The sequence below is a fragment of the Pristis pectinata genome, chromosome 1 (genome assembly GCF_009764475.1).
Source record: "Pristis pectinata isolate sPriPec2 chromosome 1, sPriPec2.1.pri, whole genome shotgun sequence".
Taxonomy (NCBI): Eukaryota; Metazoa; Chordata; class Chondrichthyes; order Rhinopristiformes; family Pristidae; genus Pristis; species Pristis pectinata.
In genome coordinates, this window is record NC_067405.1 from 67,064,444 (window position 1) to 67,085,675 (window position 21,232).

At 41.5% G+C, this 21,232-nt stretch overlaps 1 protein-coding gene across 2 annotated transcripts in view; it reads right to left on the reverse strand.

Annotated features, from left to right (window-relative positions):
* Nucleotides 1-3,568: 3,568 nt before the first annotated feature.
* The window catches only part of asb1 (ankyrin repeat and SOCS box containing 1), a 41,720-nt gene continuing 24,056 nt past the window's right edge, over nt 3,569-21,232 (reverse strand). The window contains exons 4-5 of one of the 2 annotated variants that reach the window (XM_052019855.1): nt 10,368-10,466; nt 3,569-3,817 (exon numbers count right to left, since the gene is read on the reverse strand). In XM_052019855.1, the coding sequence (XP_051875815.1) occupies nt 10,405-10,466 (62 nt within the window). In that variant the 3' untranslated portion in view covers nt 3,569-3,817; nt 10,368-10,404. Of the gene's footprint in view, nt 3,818-5,964; nt 5,982-10,367; nt 10,467-21,232 lie in introns of those variants that run through there. The other variant, XM_052019864.1, reaches the window with a different exon arrangement.

Genomic DNA, 21,232 nt, shown 5'->3' on the forward strand with positions numbered 1-21,232 from the left:
TCAACTAACATAACACAGGAACACTGCCTCAATCAGCCTTCTGAGTCAATCCCACACTTCAAATAAACACAAGGAGACTCAGTGGTGCAGAAGGTAGAGCAGCTCCTCACAGCTTCAGTCACCCAGGTTTGATTCTAACCTTCCGATGCTGTCTGTGTGGTGTTTGCACATTCTCCCTTTGACCCAGTGGGTTCCCCTTGGATGCTCTGGTTTCTTCCAACATCCCAAAGTTGGTAAGTTAATTGGCTACTGTAAAAATGACCTTGAATATGTGGGGAGTTGATATGTGAGAGAAAATAGGCTAAAGGAAAACAATTGGGGGAATGGGATTGATGGGATCATTCTGAGAGCCAGTATACACTCAGTGGGTTGAATGGCCTCCTTTCATGTCATGTGAGAAATTAGATCATACTAATCTGTACTTTAACTCCTTGGTTCCATAATATTCAATACCTTTGCCCAACAAATATATAGATTTCCAATTAATGGCACCCCTCTGCAGCCTCAGCGGTGTTACAGGGAGAGAGCTACAGGGCTGCACTGTCCTTTTCATGAAGGAATGTTTCCTGACTTACCCCTGAATAGCCGAGCACTAATTTTAACTTCATACCCATTTGGTCTGGATTCTTCCACAAGAGGAAATAGTTTCTCTTTATCCGGCTAATCAAATCCTTTAATCGTCCTAAACACATCAATTAAATCACCCCAACAGGAATACAAGCCTGGAGTAGGAATTCAAGCTGGGAATCATTGTGAAGTAAGTATGTTGGCCAGCCTTTGGTGTCTGTGATTCTGTTCCACTCTCCCTGGGACATGTGCCTGCAAGGGCTGTAGGGATCAAGTTGTGGTTGGATATGATGCCCCACATGATTAAACAGCCAATCGTCATTCACTGCCTAATTTTACAGATGAACAATGGCTAATTGTCCCAAGTGTTACCGATGTCCACAGGCACTAGCCAAAGCTTGCAGTAACGTATGTGGGCTGGGCTTGAGGGTGGAAGTGGAGGGAAGGGAACCATCTTTGGATAGAGTCACACACGGCAGAGTGCACTTGTCCAGGGCGAGCAGAAACCTAAAGCTCTGTAGCTCTTTCGTTTGTTAGTCGACACTTTTTCCAGAAACAGGGGGTGATGTCCACCTGACTTCATTTCTTTCCAGTGCTTTCACCAGCTGGAAAAGGACAACATGTTCCTGGGAAAAACAAACTTTGGCCAACTGTTTACTTAACACACATGATGATGTAAAACACACAAAGATGCATCATCGCCTCACTTGCACACGATGTCACTGCGGTGCCAATGACACATGCTTCTCATGCTTCCTTTTCTTTCCATCAAAACAGTTCCAAGGAAGGATGCAACCCTGTAACATTTTCCTTCCATTTCTCTGCTTTCATTGCCCTGGAATTTTGGATCCTGTATTTTTGTATGGAGTTCATGTGTGTGGACAGGAGATTCAGTTCCCATCAGGTCGTGCGTTTCCTTTGTTTGAAAGCTTTGGGATTTTGGATCCCATACTTTGGATAGTGGCAGTGTTTGTTCAGCAGTGTGGTGTGGATGTGTGTATTTGTGTTCATGTAGGGGTGGGGTTGAAAAGTCATCAAAAAACTACAATGCAGCGGGAGGTCATCTTCTCCGTGCAGTCAGAGTAGACCTCGCCAACCTAATCCCACTGACTGGTTCTACTTGCCACACTCTTCAAGTGTACACCCAGGTGCTGTTTAATTGTGATGAGGGTTTCTGCTTCCACCATCCTTTCAACCACTGAGTTCCGGGTCCCTACCATCTTCTGGATATTTTGTTTTCCCTTGTTCTCCCCTCTGATCCAACTAGTTCTATAAATCTATGCTCCCTGTTTTTGACCTCTCCTTCCTGTTTACTCAATCCAGCCCACTCATAAGTTTATTCACCTCAATTAAATCTCTCCTCAGCCTGCTCTGTTCCAAAGAAAACAGTCCTGGATTATCCACCCTTTCCTTGTAGCTAAATTCCTTGTGGCAACATCTTGGTAACTTTCCTCTTCTTCCTCTCCAGTTCAAGCACATATTCTGGTAATGTGGTGACTCAAGCTGCACACAATCCTCCACCTGTGATCTAAATCCTCTTCTGTACAATTCTAGCATAATTTCCTTGCTGTTACATTACTTCCCTTGACTTATAAACAATGGCATCCTATATGCTTTTTTACCCACCTTATTGACGGTTCTTCTTTATTGATCTGTGTGCATAAACTTCAAGTTCTTTCTGTTCCTCACACCCCTCAGTATCCTCCCATTTATCACATGCTCCTCGCACTGTTTCACCTCCCCAAATGCATCATCTCACACTTCTCCAGAACAAATTCCATTTGTCATGCTTCTGTCCAACAACCAGTTGTCTTCCTGAATTCTAACACCTCCCTCCTCACTGTCAACCTGTGTATGTTTAAGTCAGTCTGCATTTATGTGTGGGTGCCCATGGGTGTACTTGCAAAAGATTGTGTGTGTGTGTGTGTGTGTGTGTGTGTGTGTGTGTGTGTGTGTGTGTGTGTGTGTGTGTGTGTGTGTGTGTGTGTGTGTGTGTTCATTCATCTGTATGTATGTGTCGGTGTGTGAAGTATGTGCGTGCATGTGTGTGAGATGTGTGGTGAGAAATATGTGTGCATGAGATATATGTGTGTATTTGTATATGTGTGTGTATCTGCGTGTCTGTGCATGTATTTGTGTCTATGTTTTGTGTCTGCATTTGGGTCTATCTGTTTGCATGTCAATGGATGTTTGCATGTGTGCGTATATTTGAAGTTGCACATGTGCATATAGGATGCCATTGTTTATAAGTCAAGGGAAGTATGCATGTGTTCACATGGTATGGGTGCATCTACCGAAGTGTGTGCTTGTGGGCACACAGGGTGGAGTGAAGTCATATATCCACCAGCATTATTCATTTCCCCTGACCAAATACTTGGCAAAGACTTTTTGCCACATGGGACTGCTGACTCTTCGAAAAATCAGTTGAAGCGGAAATTCAGGACTTCAGATCTGAAAGAATCCCACACTTTTAAATCTGCTGCCTGATGCTTTAACTGAGAGCTGACACAACGTACCTGGAACGTACAAGTGTTGGATGAGGGAAGAACATAGCCTACACAAAGAGCGGCAATAGTTGTGAAATGGTTAATAGCACTGGAAGTTATAAGAAACAGACTTCCATTAAACAATGTGCACGGGTATATGTGAGAGAGAAAGTGGGCAAGAGATCAAAACTATGTTGCATACACATGGCCAGCTCACTATTTCATAAATAACAAAACGTTGCCAAAGGTATTTGTGATCAAAGCAGGACCGAATGTGGTAACAGGGCTATGTATTCTGCACAGAGAGACTGTTTAATGACCAGTTACCGTCTCAAGAAAAGAAAGTGACTCTAATTCAAAACTAGCATCAGACACTTACATTTAAAATTTAATATTTATAATCTATAAACTCCCAAAGATACTAGTGGTTTAGCTAAATGAAAGAAAGACAAGAGTAAAGACCAAGGCCCAGCGCCCGTAGTTTAGGTAACACACAAGTTGACAACTCACAACCTTATTTTCAATGCTTCACTTTCAGGTTCATTAAGAGAGCAGATAAACCTTCATTCAAAAGAGCATTGGGATCTTTTAACTCCACTTAAACAAGCAGACATCTCCAGAGCACTGCAACATCTTTAAAAAGTGTGGGTATAATTAGAAATGAATTCCCTGTGGTCTCTCTTTCATATCCTTTCCTCTGCCCCTCCACTAAGAAAATGAACAGCTGGAAAACAGAAAATGCTACACGTCAGGTCAAGCAGCACCTGTGGAGAGAGAGTGAGAAAGAGTTAACAATTCAGGTTGATGACCTTTCTGTGCACTTTCTGTTTTATGCCAGAGTATCCGTGCATGAGCATCTGTTCCTGAAGCATAATCACCCAAGACAAATAATTCTTCACTCCCATAAACAAGGTAACAGAGCAATGATGGTTTCAACTCCACTGACCAGATCATGACCTTGTTCCCTAGGGGTCTGGTTACATTTGACCCCATTGTACTTAATATAGTCTATATCCGTTTCCCATACCTTTGCCAAGTCTGTGGCTGGTGAAGAAGTACGGAAGTGAAATAAAAACAGAAAAGGCTGGAAATACTCAGCAGGTCAAGCAGTATCTGTGGAGGGAGGAACAGGGTTAATGTTTCAGGTCAGAGACATTTCGTCAGAAGTGAGAAACAGAAGATAAGTTAGTTTAAAGTTGCAGAGGAGGTCAGGGGTGGGTAGGAGGATAGAACAAAGGGAATAAGGTGAGGCCAGGGTTGCCATGGGGATAAGTTGTAGAACTCCCAGTCTGGTGCACTGCATTCGCTGTTCACAATGTGGTCTCCTCTACATTGGAGAAACCAAACACAGACTGAGTGATCGCCTTGTGGAACACTTGCACTCAGGCTGTGCTGGGGCGATCCTGAGCTTCCTGCTGCCTGACACTGTAATTCCCCGTCCCACTCCCACTTTGACCTATCGGTCTTTGGCCTCATTGAATTAGAGCCCCCAATGCAAAGTTGAGGAACTGCTCATCATCTTTCGTCTGGACATGTTGCTGCCATCTAGACTCAATAGTGACTTCTCCAACTTCAGGTAACTCACTTTTTCTGTCCAAAGAGAACTCTCCATTTCTGCTGCAAGTCATCCATCCGTAACATTGGCTCAGTTTTTCTCTCTCTATTAGTATAGCGGGACACACTGGACATGTCCTACCACCTTCCATTTTGCGACTTGTTAAATTCCTTTCTTTGCATTCACCCTTTAGCTGCCCTCATTTCATAGCTCTTCTTCATTTTCTCACTCTCTAACTGCCCTCGTTAACCCATTTGACCAGATGACCTCTACAACTGATCCCCATGGCAACCCTAACCTCACCCTATCACAGGTATTCCCCTTGCCCCAACCACCACTCCCCATCTTCTCTGCAACTTTCAGCCAACTTGTTTTCTCCCTATCCCAGTTCTTAGAACGGGTCTTTGACCCGAGGTGTTAACTCTGCTTCTCCCTCTCCATGGATGCTGCCTGACTTGTTGAGTGTTTCCAGCATTTTCTGTGTTTCTTTCAGATTTCCAACATCTATAGCATTTTAATTTTCATACACAAAAGTGACCTGGAGGTACAGTAGTGAAGTGAAGTTGGAATTAGCCTAAAATAAGATGACCTGTACCATCTGTGGCTCAAAGGTAATTCTCATACCTTAAGTTATAAAGTTGTGGGCTCATGCTCCAGGAATACTGGACTGTTGGAGATGCTGTCTTTTGGATTCAGGACCGGGCATTTTGCAGACAATCAAGTGTGTAGGGCTTTCACTGTCACTAGCCTGACCAGTTCTTTAGTTACTGTATGGCAGTACTAGGAGTGGGAAAGGGAAAAGACTGGAGAGTGGAAATCAGAGCAATGTCCAGTCCTTGATCGGATTCCATCCCATGTCTCCAGCTTTACAAATTCTTGTTGGTGGAGTGAGCAGACATCCCCTCGCCCTCCTGAAATCCACCCGTCATCTGTTACATGAGGGGTGGCTGGAGATATGCAGGAAGTTCACAGGATTCTTACCTGAAGGCAGCTCTCGGCTTTATTTCAAAGCATTATTTTCTCTGGTAATTAAAATAAATATTTTTTTAATTTAAAAGATATTTATTATTTAAAAGATATTTATTAGCTGTCCCTGGGTAATTAACAGCTTCTGTTTTTACAGACATCCATAAGTCAATTTTATCCATAAGTCAGAAAATACACAAAAGTCACTCAATATGGTAAGCAGACCTCACAGTATTGTAATGTATGGCATCAAAGAGAGAGGGCGAGAGAGAGAGAGGAAATTAGTTCTGCCATTTGTAGGAACGAATGTATGTACGTACTTTTGACTTTTGAATTTAATAGTATTACGGGAGCTCATTTGTATGTATGGGTGTCCGTAGGTTGGGCATTCATAACCTGGGGGTGACCTATACAGGAAATACAATATAATCTTTCTTTAGGGCCATCAAATCAATACATTCTCTTACAATGCATCAACACTGCTTGCATTTTCTCCTGAAACAATACATCTATAAAGTGTTTGATACACAGGACCCAGCCCCCCAGTGACCTTAGACTCTGATCCTTCCCCATAGAGCCTTTGCAGTGACAGCACTGAGTTTCAGTGTGTCCCTCAGCACATACTCCTGCACCCTGGAATATGGAATCTCCACCCACCTGGGAAAGGCTTCTCCAATTCCTAAGCGATATTTGCTGTGGTAGCACCTGTTTGCCATTTCCAGATCCCTCTTATATAGGAGGTGCCATGCACTAACTAGAACATAGAACATAGAACAGTACAGCACACTACAGGCCCTTTGGCCCACAATGTTGTGCCGACCTTTAAACCTCGCCTAAGACTATCTAGCCGTTTCCTCCCACATATCCCTCTTTTTTAAATTCCTCCATATGCTTATCTAGTAATCTCTTGAATTTGACCAATGTACCTGCCTCCACCACCACCCCAGGCAGTGCATTCCATGCCCCAACCACTCTCTGGGTAAAAAACCTTCCTCTGATATCTCCCTTGAACTTCCCACCCATTACTTTAAAGCCAATGCCCTCTTGTATTGAGCATCGGTGCCCTGGGAACTATGTTAACAATTCAATACTATTCCTTTGGGATTGACTCCACTTGCTTCACTCTGAACTGGAGTTGTACCATTCAATTACAGGTGTATCTACAGATCAGGTCTTAGAGAATTTCAGCTGCTGTACTCTGGGACTCTGCTATTTAATTCAATACTTAGAGTAAGTGATTGGGATTATTAGAATAAATTGAATGAACCAGGTAATCTGTTGCTTCCCCTTTTAGTTCATCACCCACAAGAGGTGTTACACTTTGTGGAACAAAGTAATTCCCACCCATTGTAACAGATTGGCATTGATAGATACTTTCCAATCCTCAGGCACTAGCCCTATCTCCAAAGACTCCTCAAAGATCATAACCAGTTTATGACCAATTTTGCTGCTTGTCCTTACATGAAGTTCACCTAGGGTTTTGTTCTTTTAATTTCTTCCACATTTCACTGGTTAGTTTCTTTGAGACATCAGCTCCTTTCTGTATCATTACCTCTTCCTGTGCTGTCGAGCTTGTCCACTGGGAACAGTTGAAGAACTGACTTAATATCCATCCTGTCCTTTGGCACTGCATATCCAATCACCTTTATAACCTTGCACTAACTCTGCCCTTCTTTCACTTGCTTACAGCAGGTTCTTTAAACAGTCCCAAATGTTCTCATTCACCCTTTCCTCACCAGTTGCCCAATCCCCCTGTATCTGGATTTTGGATTTGTCCTGACCAACTGTTCAATCTGTGGTTCTATACTTCAGGAACAGTCCCTTTATTTGGCCCAAATCCTTCAGTTGGTTTCCCTCAAATTTTCTTTAGCCCTTGTGTATTTTCCTACACTCTTCTCTACTTACGTTATTTTGAGAAATAATCCTCTTTACTTTCACGCCTTGCCCTTCTGTTCTCCATCCAGCTTCCTCAATTAACCAAAGCCAACCATTGATCGATAGGGTTTGGTGTTACCTGTATGCTCAATTATAAAGCCTAGGAGGTATTTTCTCAGCTTCCCACTATTAAACATTAGTGCCTGCTCCCCTGAGTTTCTTTGCTCTTTTAAAGTATTAAAGTATCATCATTTGAAATGTTATAGTGTACATATTCTGTCTGCCTTTTCCTCTTCTTTAAATCTAGTTTATCTATCTGTTCGAGCCATCTCCTGTTCACCATATCTGACTGTTTTTGTGTCTTTCATTGAATACTATGCTTCTTTACAAGTCCAGTTCTGTTCATTGCTCACTGCCCATTATTCTTATCCCTGCTGTTATATTCTTGTAATAGTGTCTGTACCCATTTGGCATCAAACAAAATAAAAGAGCACAAACTCAACACTTGATACATACTGTAGCATTTGTTAAGTATTTCAATTTTTTTGCTATTTATTCTTTTGAATTTATCTGGTCTTGTTTTCTTTTTGTCCCATCAAGTATTTTTTATAATAATTTATCTTTGTATTCCCTTTCTGTTTTGTTTTATTGGACTTAATTCCATTATGATTACTGATTCTGAGGTCTTTCTGTTAAATGCTTGTCAAACCTTTCCTTGTTGGGTAAAGTCATTCTGATTCAGAAAGCAAGTGAGCTGAGTAATCTTTACCCAATCCTTGCCTTTTAATCCTCTGCTGTTTAAAGGACATAAGTATTCATTTAAATGTGTTGATGCCTGTGCAAATTCATAAGTATTCACATTTGTTGGGCTATCCATTAAATATTGCAAATATATATGGCTCAGGTCACAGGAGCAATAATAGAATTGGCAATAGCCATTTCATATATTCCCAGCCTCGCTTAATTTAAACCTTCGGGACATGCCCTGAGTGGTTAATATTCTAAAGTATATTCTAGTTCCTGAATTCTCCCTTTGTAATTTAACCCTTGGAGTTCACATATCTCTTTTCTAATTCAACATTGCACTCCTCTTAAAGCTGATACATCCCTGGCTTTGGAGGGATCACACAGATCTAACCAGTGATACTCAGATGCAACATAATACCTGAGTTGGGGTCCAACCAAGACTTTGTATAATTGTAGCATAGCCTTGCTTCCCTTGCATTAAAGGCCAGCATTCGATTAGCCTTTCTGATTATATTCGTACCTGTCCTGGACAATGATATACTTACATGAACCCCCACATATTTGTGTACAAACATACAATTTAAGAACAGGAGTAAGTCACTCAGTCACTCAAGTTTTCTCCACTATTTAATTAAATAATGGCTGATCTGATTGTAATCTCAATTCTGCATTCCCATCTCCTCACTGTAACCTTTCACCCCTTGCTTATCAAGCATCCATCTCCCTCTGCCTTAAACGTATTCAAAGACTATATTTCCACTGCTCTTTTTAGGAAGAGAGTTCCAAAGGCTCACAGCCCTGAGAGAAAAAAAAGTGCCTCATTTCTAGTTTAAATGGGTGACTCCAAGTTCTAGATTCTCCCACAAGAGGAAAGATCCTCTTCACATCCACTATGTCTTAGATACTTCCAAGCTAATATATTTCAATTGTCACCTCTCCTTCTTCTAGATACTAGCAGATACAAGCCTCCCCTGCCCAAACTTTTCTTCTTAAGAAAACTCATCCATTCCAGGTATTAGTCTAGTAAATCTTCTCTTAAATGCTTCCAACATATTAAAGTCTTTCCTTAAATAAGGAGATAATACTATACACAATACTCCAGAGTAACTCTCCTAACCAAAGTAACCTCCCTAGTTTTGTATTCTATTTCCCGCTAGCAATAAACAATAACACTTCACTGGATAAATGCTATTACAAAGTATACTCTCTCCTATACTCTGTCCAGATGAAGGATCTTGACCCAACACATCGACTGCCCATTTCCTTCCACAGATGCTGCCTGACCCACTGAGTTCCTCCAGCAGCTTATTTTTTGCTCCAGGTTCCATCACCTGCAGTCTATTGTATCTCCATACTCTGTTCTATCTTTTGCCCACGTTAACAGCCATTTGCTACAAGTTGGCTTATTTGCTCAGTCCATTGGTATATTTTTGCAATGCAATACTTCCATTTACACTGCTTACAATGGTGTCTATCTTTGTATCATTGGTAAACTTGGATGTGTGATTTTCTGTCCCGATATCTAGATCATTTACAAATAAAACAAATGTCTGTGATCCCAATGCAGACCCATCAGAGACATCTTGCCATTTTGAGTACCTGTCCATTATCCTTAGCCTCTGTTCAATGTGCCTCAGGTTTAGCCAACAGCCTCTTATGAGGGACTTTGTCCAAGGTCAGTGTAGACACTAAGAATCTTTCCCCCATGGTAAAGATGTCTAAGGCTAGAGGTCATTGGTTTAAGGTGAGGAGTAAGAGAGTTAGAAGGGATCTGAGGTAGTTTTTTTTTCACCTAGAGGGTGACTGCAATCTGGAATGCACTGCCTAGGGGAGTGGTGGAGGGAGAAACTCTCACAACATATAAGAAGCATCTGGACAAGCACTTGAAAAGGCTTAGTGGGCTACAGACCAAGTGCTGGTAAATGGGATTTGTATTTGACAGCACTAATATAGTGGGCTGAAGAGCCTGTTTCTGTGCTGTATGGCTCTATGACTCCATGGCATAATATCAGTACTTAACGTGCATGGCTTCAATTATCACACTGTTGGTAGGAGAGAGCTACGGGCAATCTCAACTGAGGAATAGGTCATATCTGCTTATGAAGATAAACGTTATCTGAGACAGTAAATCCCACCCCCTCCACCCCGATTATTAACTTTAAGTTTCCTACCTTTTGTACAGATGCAGAGAGTGTGTTAATTCTCTCCTCAGTCACAGGTTGCCAAAAGATACTTAAATCGTTTTTGATTCTGATGGCAATTTCTGCATCCTTTGGGGGAGGAAAGAGTCAGATTAGAGTGTAAAATTTTAATCAAAGGCACTTAAGACATTCAGCTTTTCAGCTCTCGTGCTAATGCCTAAAGGCCAACAGTACAAAGACTTTATTCAGCCTGCGTCCCCCGTGTAATGTTTTCCCAGTTATTTTTTTCAGCAACACTTGTATCTTAGTAAATCTTACGAGGGATCCAAAATGTAAAGCTAAACAGGCTGCGGATAACAAGCATATTTGAGAAAGTGCCATAAAAACCACAGCCAAGACTGTAGATCTGAGCATTAGAGTTTCTCATGTTGCACACTGTAGTTCTCAAAGACCCTGTTTCACTGGCACGCACTATAAGGAAATGTTTAATGGACCTGAGTGATTTTTGAGTGCAGCTTATCCATCAGAGTGATTTTAAGCCCCCTTTGGATTCCCCCATGTGTGCCCCCCTCATCTCCCATTAAACATTCCCTGATGGCACACATTGTGGTGCCCATAATGACAGACAACAGACAACAAGGTTCAATGCCAAGGGACTGTAATTTACTAAATTATTACTCTTTATTCCCATCATACTTTTGATTCAGGGTGCCAGGATAGACTTTATTTTACTGCCTTTGCTCTTTTGCACATTGAGCAATAATACTGTTGCCCCTGCATTGACTGCTCCTTGAAAGGTGGTCTTTATTTCTCCAATAGGTATCTTACAGAGAGGTGCAAGGGTTGGACCTACCTCTCCACCTGTCAGAAGGGGGTGAGAAAGAGTATTGCAGGGAGCTGAGGTGAGTCAGTCAGAGCCTGAAATGAATGGAATTCCGTGACTGCATGGATCTTCTCCTGGGTGCAGCAGTGTCTTCCCAGATGCTAATCATCATCTGGGCATAGATACATTCAACAAGTGACTGATACCTTGACTGCCTGCTGGTGCCAGTGTCAAGGATGCGACAGAACAGCTGCAAGGCATTCAAAAGGGGAGGGTCCACATTAGTCCTAATGACATAGGTAAAAAGAGGGATGAGGTCCTGCAACATGAATTCAGGGAACTAGATTGCTAGTACAAAAGTTTGGAGTCCATGGGATCCAAGGCAAGCTGGCAAATCTGATCCAAAATGGGCTTGGTTACAAGAGGCGGAGGGTAATGGTGGAGGGTTGCTTTTCTAATTGTGAAAAGTAGTGTACCACAAGGATCAGTGCCAGAATCCTTAATGCTCGTGATATACATTAACAACTTACATGTAAACATAGAAGGTATGATTAGGACGTTTGCAGATGACATGCAGGAGATACACAATGCATAGTTGAGCCTTAGGGCGGGGATTGAGAAATAGAGGGACCTCAGTGTACATGTCCAAGATTCCCTGAAGGTGGGAGCACAGGTAGATATGATGGTGATGAAAGTGTACAGGACGCTTGTTTTCATTACCAAAATATAAAACATAAGAGCAGGGAGTTGCTGGTGCAACCTTATAGACATTGGTTAGGCTGCAATTGGAGTACTGTCTTCAGTTCTAGTCTCCTCAATATAGGAAGGGTATGATTGCACTGGAGAGGGTGCGGAGAAAATTCACCAGGATGTTGCCTGAGATGGGTGTTTCAGTTATGGGGAGAGAACAGAAGGGCTGAGTTTGTTCTCCTCAGAGTGGAGGAGGGTGAGGGAGGACCTGATGGAGGTATACAAAATTATGAAGGGCATAAATAGGGTAGATAATAGGAAACTTTTCCACAAAGCCAAGGTATCAAAAAGTCGAGGGGAGAGGTTTGGGAATAAGAGGTTCAGAGGAGCTCTGAGGAAGAACTTTTTTCTCCCAGAAGGTGGTTGGAATTGGAACACATTGCCTGAGTGGGTGGTGAAGGCAGTTAAACATTTAGGAAGTATCTGGATAAGCCCTTGAATTGTCTATGCACAGAAGGACATGGGCTAAGTGTTAGTAACTTTTATTACACAGGTAGGTACTTGATGGTTAGTACGCACATGGTGGACTGAAAGGCCTGTTTCTGTGCTCCATGACTCGAAAATTTTCCTAAAGATGAATATGTAATCCCAAATGTTTTATCAAAGCAAGTGCAATTGTGATCATGCAACTAACAATATTCAGATGTGGGGGATAAAAGACCTCATAAGTTTTGCCACAGTTTTGCATTTACATAGCTAGTGTGATGGTCAAACACCATAAGCAGTGTTTAGAAATGTCTGTTAAGATTCTTTAAGTAGTTTAATATATGGAAATGTAGGTCACTTTATCTTAGCAGCCCTATTGAGTAGAATAAATGCTGTTCTGAACAAGTGGAAATGGCATCAATTAGAGCTTTGATCTGAAACTTTATAGTTCTAGTTATAGATCAGTTTCTGTCATGACAAACAGAATAGCCTGGAGCTTCCATCCAATTGCATCAGTTTCTTTCAAGGCAATTTTCTAAAATTGGTGTATCCAGTGCAAACCATTTGGAGGTTACATACTATGGTGATACTGGGCATTGTTGTGTGTGAGACCTTAGTTTATCATAGGACAAGTGATTCAACAATGCAAACTCATCTGTTATTTGTTAAAGTTTAGTCTTTTTGAAAGTACTGTCTCTTGACTTGAAACTCAGTTTAACAGGCTAAAATATTAAAACATTTATTTTGAAATTATCTTATATGTAATGAATTTAATCTATATGGAAGTAATGACTTTGAGTCATATAGATGGAAATAATGACTCAAAGTCATTAATAAACCATTAATAAACTTATTAATAAATTACAATACTATCATACAAGCACCAACATGGGCAATATAAAGTTTATACTTTCCATTTTTAAATGTTCTCAGTGATCCTGGGGCGTCTGTCCAATTCTAAATTCCATGTAATATTTTGATAATTAGACCAGGCACCAGAAGTCTAGGTTCCAGTGACTCTTACAATTTCTTCCTCCACTTCAGGTTTTTCATATGGTCCTTGTTCTTCTGGGCGGTACAGTTCACAGCTTTCGCGAGGCGCTTTTGAAGGAGACTTGGTGTATAGTTGTTTGCGTCATGTCGATGGAAGCACAGTAACCACACTGGTAGAGGAAGTGAATGTGATGGACGGGCTTCTACCATGCTTGTTGGAGTTGGGCTCATCCAGGCAAGTGGGGAGAATTCCATCATAATCTGGGTTTGCAACTTGTGAGAGAAACGCTTTGGGGAGTCAGTAGGTGAGTCACATGCTGCATTATACCCAGCCTCTGACCTGCTACAATATTTATCTGCCTAATCAAGCTATGTTTCTGGTTAATGGTGACACTCCAGGATGGCAGTGGTGGTTGAGTTCATAGTGATAGTATCATTGAATTACCAATGGGAGGTATCTACCTCCAATCTACCTCTGGTTGGAGATGCTCATTCTCTGCCACTTGTGTGGCATGATGATCACTTGCCACTTATCAGCCCATACCTGAATGTTAACTAGGACTTGCTCCATGCAAATGTGAACTGCTTCATTGTCTGAGCAATCCTGAATGAATTGAATGCTGTAATCATCAGCGAATATCACACCACTTTGACATACTGGTCTTGGATGAAAATGGTTGGACCTTAGAAGTCCGCAATGTCCTGAGACTAAGGTGAATGGTTTACATTGATAACAAACATCTGCAATTTGCAAGGTATGACTCCAGCCAGAGAGGGTTTCCCCAGTCTTAGTTACGGTAAAATTTTGCGTTGATGTCCCATTCCCATCTCACCTTCGGAGTTCAGTTCCTTTGCCCACGTTTTGACCAAGGCTGTACTGAAATGTGGAGGCCAGTAGTTAAAGCACTGAGCATTGTGCATCGGTTATTAGTGAATAATGATGAGCCATCAAGTCCTGGTTCAGGTAATCTGCACCAAACCTGTTAGCTTGTAAGAGCCCAGCAGAGACTCAACCCTGGTAAAGTCAACCTAAGTCAGCCTGGTGACCTGGGTCTCTGGACTTGTCCTGAAGCACACTGTCTTAATCCTGACAGACAGGAGTCTGCTGAACAGCCAATTTAACTCCACTGTAAAATGTTTCAAAACCAGAATCCTTCTCTACTTTTCAATAATTACCACAGAAGAGTTCTCCCAAAAAAAACCCTGATTCCCCCTCCTGCAGAGATGTTATGAAGCAGAAAACCAAAGCCTGCAAGTCTATGCTTTAAAAGTATTTTGTTTGGTTTGATAAAATGAAAACCCTTTAAAGATGTTCTTTGGAAAAATCTTGTGGCACCCCATGCGTAAATGGACCAGGGAGCATGAATCATCGCAGTATAATACTTCCCTGAGCTTCAATTAATGTTACCCATCATCAGGGGATACAGACAGAATGTCAAAGCCAAGGAGCTTGTGAATATAAACAGTGGGTTGGATCTTCCAAAGCCCAATCAGCATTGAAACAACAAAAGAAGCTCCAGTGCACTGGACATGATGCCTCACCACCACTACCCCAGAGCCAGAGGTTGCATGCAATATATAGTCTAGGCATCTGTATTACTTGTCCAGTGACATAACCAACTGTGCCGTAACATCCCATTCTGCAAAAAAACCTGCATTTAGTCAGCATCTTTAACATAGTAAAACAAGAATGGATACACAGCCTACATCTACATTCAGTGAAACCACAGTGAATCTGACTTGTAAAATGCCCCTGGGAGTTTTACATGAAAACATTCTCCTTCTGTGGTCACCATCAAGTAACTTTGCTACAGAAATTATGTAAAACTCCCTGAGAATTTTCCAAATGGGATTTACTGTGTTATCACTACATTTAGATGTAAGATTCATATTGCCATTCTTGTAAGTTGTTGCTTAGGGAGATGTTATGGCAGTTAGTTATGTCACTGGACTAGTAATATAGATGTCCAGACTATACATATTGCATGCAATGTGCTCTGCCCTGACATAGCGGAGGTGAGGCATCTTGTTCAGTACACTTGAGTTTCTTTTGTTGTTTCAATGCTGATTAAGCCTTGGAAGATCCTCTGTTTATATTCACTAGCTCTTTAGCTTTGCCATCTTCTTGAGTGGTATATGATGGCAGAGTTGATTACATTCCTGAACAAGTAATCCAGATACCTAGACTATGACCCAGGGACTTGATTTCAAATGCCAACATTGTGCTGAGAAATTTAAATTCAGTGGATTACATACATTCCAGGATAAAGTAATGGTGACCAAGGAACCATGGAATTGGCACAAAAAGGCACCTGGTTCACATATCCTTCAGGGAAGGAAATATGGCAAGCCAGCATAGTGATGGGGAACTGGAACTCACTACACAAAAGGCTGTGCTTGATGTGTCAACTGAATTTTTTCACTGTGTTGGAGAGACTTAGTTAAAGAGAGCAAGGTGATACAAAGCAAAGGTGAGTAAATGGGATTGAGGTACAGTCTAATTGGTTGGTAGAACAGGTTTAAGGACTAGAGAGTCACAAATGTTTTTCTGGTAAATTCATGGTGCCAGCAGAAGAAAAGAGACAACACTTTATTGCCAGTTCCCAAAAATCACATCATTAGCTAAGCAGCGCATGTTGCGGTCAGCAATGGATTAATTTCTTATGTACCTTATATTCTTGGTACAAATAAAAACAGGCTTTTCAGATCAAAAGAAAATTGTTTCCAAGAATGCTTAAATGAAATAGGAGCCTTTGTTGCTGCATTGCAACAGATTCCAAAAATATAGATTTGAGTGAGATATGAGTTTTTTTTTATTTTTGATCAAGCATCACATTGCAGTAGCTGGAATTAGGTGAGGGGTTCTGAATATGTTGAGCTTCTTGGAGTCAATGCCCACCATTCTATGGAGATTGCAACTAGGTTTGTAAATTGGAATGGTTTGTTCCAACCTGTGTGTACTGCATTAAATGATTTGATTTAGAGAGTCATAGCAAGATACAGCACAGAATCAGGCCCTTCAGCCCACCAAATCCAGGCCAACCATTAAACCCCATTTACACCAATACTACATTAATCCTATTTTTTATTCTCCCCACATTCTCATCAACTCCCTGCAGATTCTACCACTCACCTACACACTAAGGATGATTAAAGTGGCCAATTAACCTACCAACCCGCATGTCTTTGGAATGTGAGAGGAAACCGAAGCACCCAGAGGAAACCCAAGTGGTCACAGGGAGAACGTGCAAACGCCACACAGACAGCACCCGAGGTCAGGATTGAACCGGGGTCTCTGGTGGCAGCAGCACTACTAGCTGCACCACTGTGCCACCCTGCAACTATGATTCTAATATAGTCTTGCACTGACCTATATGTACTGTATTATATGGCTTGAGTTTTGATAACTGTTGTTATGAATGTTGTCAGGCAGTGCAGACAAACTAAATATAGAACCTTGTTCTTGGTGCATTTGTCGCACCAGCTGTACGCTATTTCAAAAATTTGGTTTCATTTACTTTAATGAAATTGAATTTCAGAAGCAAAGTATAACATGTTGCCAGTTCTATAAGTGCACACATGGGGCAAAGCACCAAATCTTGTCAAACTCCAGCTAATAAAGAGAAAAAAATTGCTTTTATGATCATTTTAACAACATCAGATATCCCAAAGTCCTTCACAGCCTTTAAGCAACTTTTCCAGTGTAGTCATTGTGGTAACGTAGCAATCAATGGTTTCTGAGACACCAGCAGCATTTTCTCCCTTCATTTCCTCTTTGGTCTCTGATCAACCCCACCTCTCCTACAACCATTTTCCTGTTTACATGCCCAAAGAAGATTTCTGGATTCCCTTTCACGTTTGTTGCCAATCTTTTATCGTATTCCCTCTTTACCTTTTATTTTACTTTCCCTTTGAACTGACTGTGGGCAGCCTAACTCTCACTTGTGTTTACAACCCGCTCTCAGTCATAAGCTCTACTTTTCTGCTCTATATTTTACAACTAAGCATCCGAAGAGAAAGAGATGGCCATGGGAGAGTGGGATCAGTTGGACTGTTCTTACATAGAGCTGATATGGATCTGATGGGACAAATTCCCTGCTGTAATCATCTTGCAATTCACAGAAAGCTCCTACAAATCCCAACATTTGAATAACCAACTCAACTGTTTTTAATGACATGGGTTGATCTTCTGTGAGTGCCATTCAATCTTACCTCAGTTAATGTTGCATCTGAAAACTCTGCCTGATAGTGCATCATTTCCTCTGCATTGCACTAAAGCTTCACTCTGGATTATTTGTTCAAATCCAGAATAGGAGTTTGGACCAACAGTGCAACTGCTATTAGTTAGTCATGCATATACAGAAGATTTAAAAATATTCATGAGGACCCTACTTGACACAGGGTGCACCAGTCCTAAATGTAAAAACACAACATTAATATGGTAGCACAGTGGGATTTTCTACCTAAATAGCAGCTGACAATATGGGCCCAGAAAAGCTATTACTAAACTGCTGGTGATGACTCACTAGGACTTGTGAAAGAGATGGTTGTGACAGTCTCCAGTTTCCCCACTGGAAGCATTTCCCACAATAAGTTTCCAACCACAATGATATCATTGATTTGGCAAGAAGAATTTGAATTGGCAATGGCACAGGATGCAGAATCCCCAGATGCTTTTATTACAGTTTCTGGCATCGACACTGCGGCACTAACAATAAACTGATCATCCAATAGTCAATGTCTCAACTATTTCAGCTCATCCATAAAAAAGAATGAGGTGTTGTTGTCCTTCAATCCTTGATTCTGTGTAACATCCCAAGACTCTACATGTGCACATGTCCTCTATAGAAAACCCAGCTTGAAAAGTTTTATCTGGATCTAGGATCCATTTCATTCTCAACCCTAGGTACCAAGGAAAAAAAACATAAATCTCTTCTTCAAGCGTAATCAAAATCCTGATACACCAATTGGGATGTTTGCCCAGGGAATATTATGCTTATATCAAGACATCCGTACACACTAGATTTAAATAAAAAGCACAACTTATGATAGCCAAGTCATTATAAGTAAATACCAAAAACAAACAGAACATTGGCTTGTATTTTTTTAAAAAAGTAGAAAAAGATTCCTGAATTAAAATATTTCAGAATTTGCCACCAAGTATAGCAATGGCCTAAATGCTCTCATGATTACAAACTTTCTCTGTGGCTATCTACAGGATGCCATGGTGTTCATTATGTGGGCCAGGAGCACACTGTGGCTCACCTTCCCCTTCATCGTATGGCTTATAGCTGTCAACAACTTCTTACATTAATGTAGCTCCCAAAACATTGTCAAACATCTCAAGGAGCCTCAAATGGTATCATCAAACCGAACTTTGATACTGAGACTCATGAGGGGGGGGAGCACAGTGGTGCATTGGTTACTATTGCTGCCTCACAGTTCCAAGGTACAGAGTGCGAGGTTTAAACCCACCTCCCGAAGTATTAGTCTTTAAAGAGACCGCCCTGGCAACATTCTGTCATGGGTGCCTGGTCCATCACCCTGTTGCCTAAAGAACATTCTTCGTAACTGCCTATCCAAGTCTCTCTAAGCCTCTGGAGGGTGTGTTCCCAAACTATCCCATCACTGAACCATCACTACCCTTTCCATGTCTCATAATTTTCTATCCCTTGCTCAGGTCACCTCCTCAGCCTCCTTCTCTCCAGGGAAAACAAGCCCAGCCTATCCAAACTCTCCCCATAACTAAAGTCCTTCAAGCCGGGCAACATCCTAGTGAATCGCCTCTGTACTCTCTCCATCGCAACCACATCCTTCCTGTAGTGTGGTGACCAGAACTGCACACAATACTCCATGCAGTCTAACCAGAGTTTTGAGCTCTGTTCATGACCAATCCAGCCCATCATTGTAACTATGCTTCAAGAGAGGAGATAAGGGCGATACTTTTTCCACTGTCTGTTCAAACCATATTGCAAAGTTAATCAGGTACTGTAGCTCAGTAAAAGTCTTGGAAACAAAGGCAGCAAGCCTTTCTTCAGATGTATAAGAATCCATCCATTTAATGCAGGCAGAGTTGAGGTGAAATAATTGCTTCTGAGCTTGTACAACCAGTTTTGACTCCCTTTTTACATTGACTTCCACATGTACCTCATTCACATTGAATCGGCTGACTAATGGCAGATAAAAGACCACTCAGCCGTTCAAATTCATTTCTGAGACAACAAAGTACAGACAAAATCTCCAAGTTGAATTTATGTTAAATTTGACCCCAGCCTCGTCATTTAAATCCAATAGCTTTCAAGTAGATCTGGGTGGGACTAAATAATCAGGAAAAGGGGAGAGTAGCTAATGGGAGGGGGAGGTGTTTCTGGGATGAAGTGCCTCATCGCTCCACATTCCAGTTCAGTATCACTAAGAATATTTTTGGTGCCAGCTCTTTAAGGACTGTTGGTTATGCCACCTTGAAGTTCTCTCAACTTAGCCAGATCCTTGGAGTGATATAATTTATCCCAATGTTGTTACCAGGAATAACATGAGACAGCAGCCCAGATGTTTTTAAGTAAGTTAGTGCAGAATTAAAGGAACGGTTTCTATGTTGGATTTTGGACCCCTTGAAATGGGAGATCCTAATGATTACATCTTGTTCTCTACAAAGCACTGAAATAGGATTCATTATTTTAATAGCATTGAAGATCACAGAAGCTGCCACAGGCTATTACAGTTTAGGAAAATAAGAAAGTCATTTGGGCACTATTAACGCAGTTAGCTATGTGCTTAGCCTACTTAAATATAAACATTCATGCTCCCTATATAGATTCAGAGCATTTACTAACAAACAGGTGGTGCTGCTAGAATCAGGCATTCTAAGAGTTCCTCTCTATGACATACTGTACTGGAAAATTAAACTAAACCTTCATTTTTTAACTTCTCACTTGTAGACAAAACATGAGCTAAATTTTATCATTCAGTTGTCTGAACACACACACCCAAATCACAGAATTACAAGGAACTAGCTGACTTGTCGGATTGATGGTGACACCTCATATAGCAGTGTGTTAACTTTGATTGTACACTCTAAGAGGAATTCTGTGTCAAAAATCATGGAAAATTACATTTTCACATTCTGCAGCTTTTTTATTACTTATGTTTATTTTTCTGTGCTACTGCACATTTTTCTAGTATTCTCCTTGTACCCAGAAATCTGCCTGGTTTTGGTGGAGGTCAACAGGTGGGAAGGGGCTGAGGAAACAGATGCATCTTTGGCTGCACAGTTGCACAGCGGGTAGAGCTGGTGCCTCACAGCTCCAGAGACCAGAGTTCAATCCTGACTCAGATGCTGTCTGTGTGGAGTTTGCACATTCTTCCTGTGACCACGTGGGTTTCCCCCAGGTGCTTCGCTTTCCTCTCACATCCCAAATATGTAGGTTAGGGGCAATTTACAATGGTCAATTGGTGCGTAGGTGTGTGGTAGCATCTTGGAGAGTTGCTGGAATGTGGGGAGAATCAAATGGGATTGATGTAAATGGGTGATTGATGGTTGGCTTGGAATCAGTGGGCCAAATTACCTGTTTCTGTATTGTAAGACTCTGTTCCTTGTTCCACTTCCCGAACTCCTGGAACAAGTTTGAGGATTGCAGAGTGGAGCAACCTGGAATTTCCTCAAAGCTTCAGCCTGAACTCCCCTTTTACTACACCTGGAGACAGGTAGGAGGTCCTCATGGAAAGCATTATACTGGTTCCTGGTGACAACAGAATGAGAGGGGACCTCATAGAAACATTTAGAATGTTGAAAGGACTGGACAAGGTAGATGTGGTTAAGCTGTTTCCCTTGGTGGGTGAGTCCAGGACTAGAGGGCACAATCTTAGAATTAGAGGGTACTGGTTTAAAACAGAAATGAGGAGA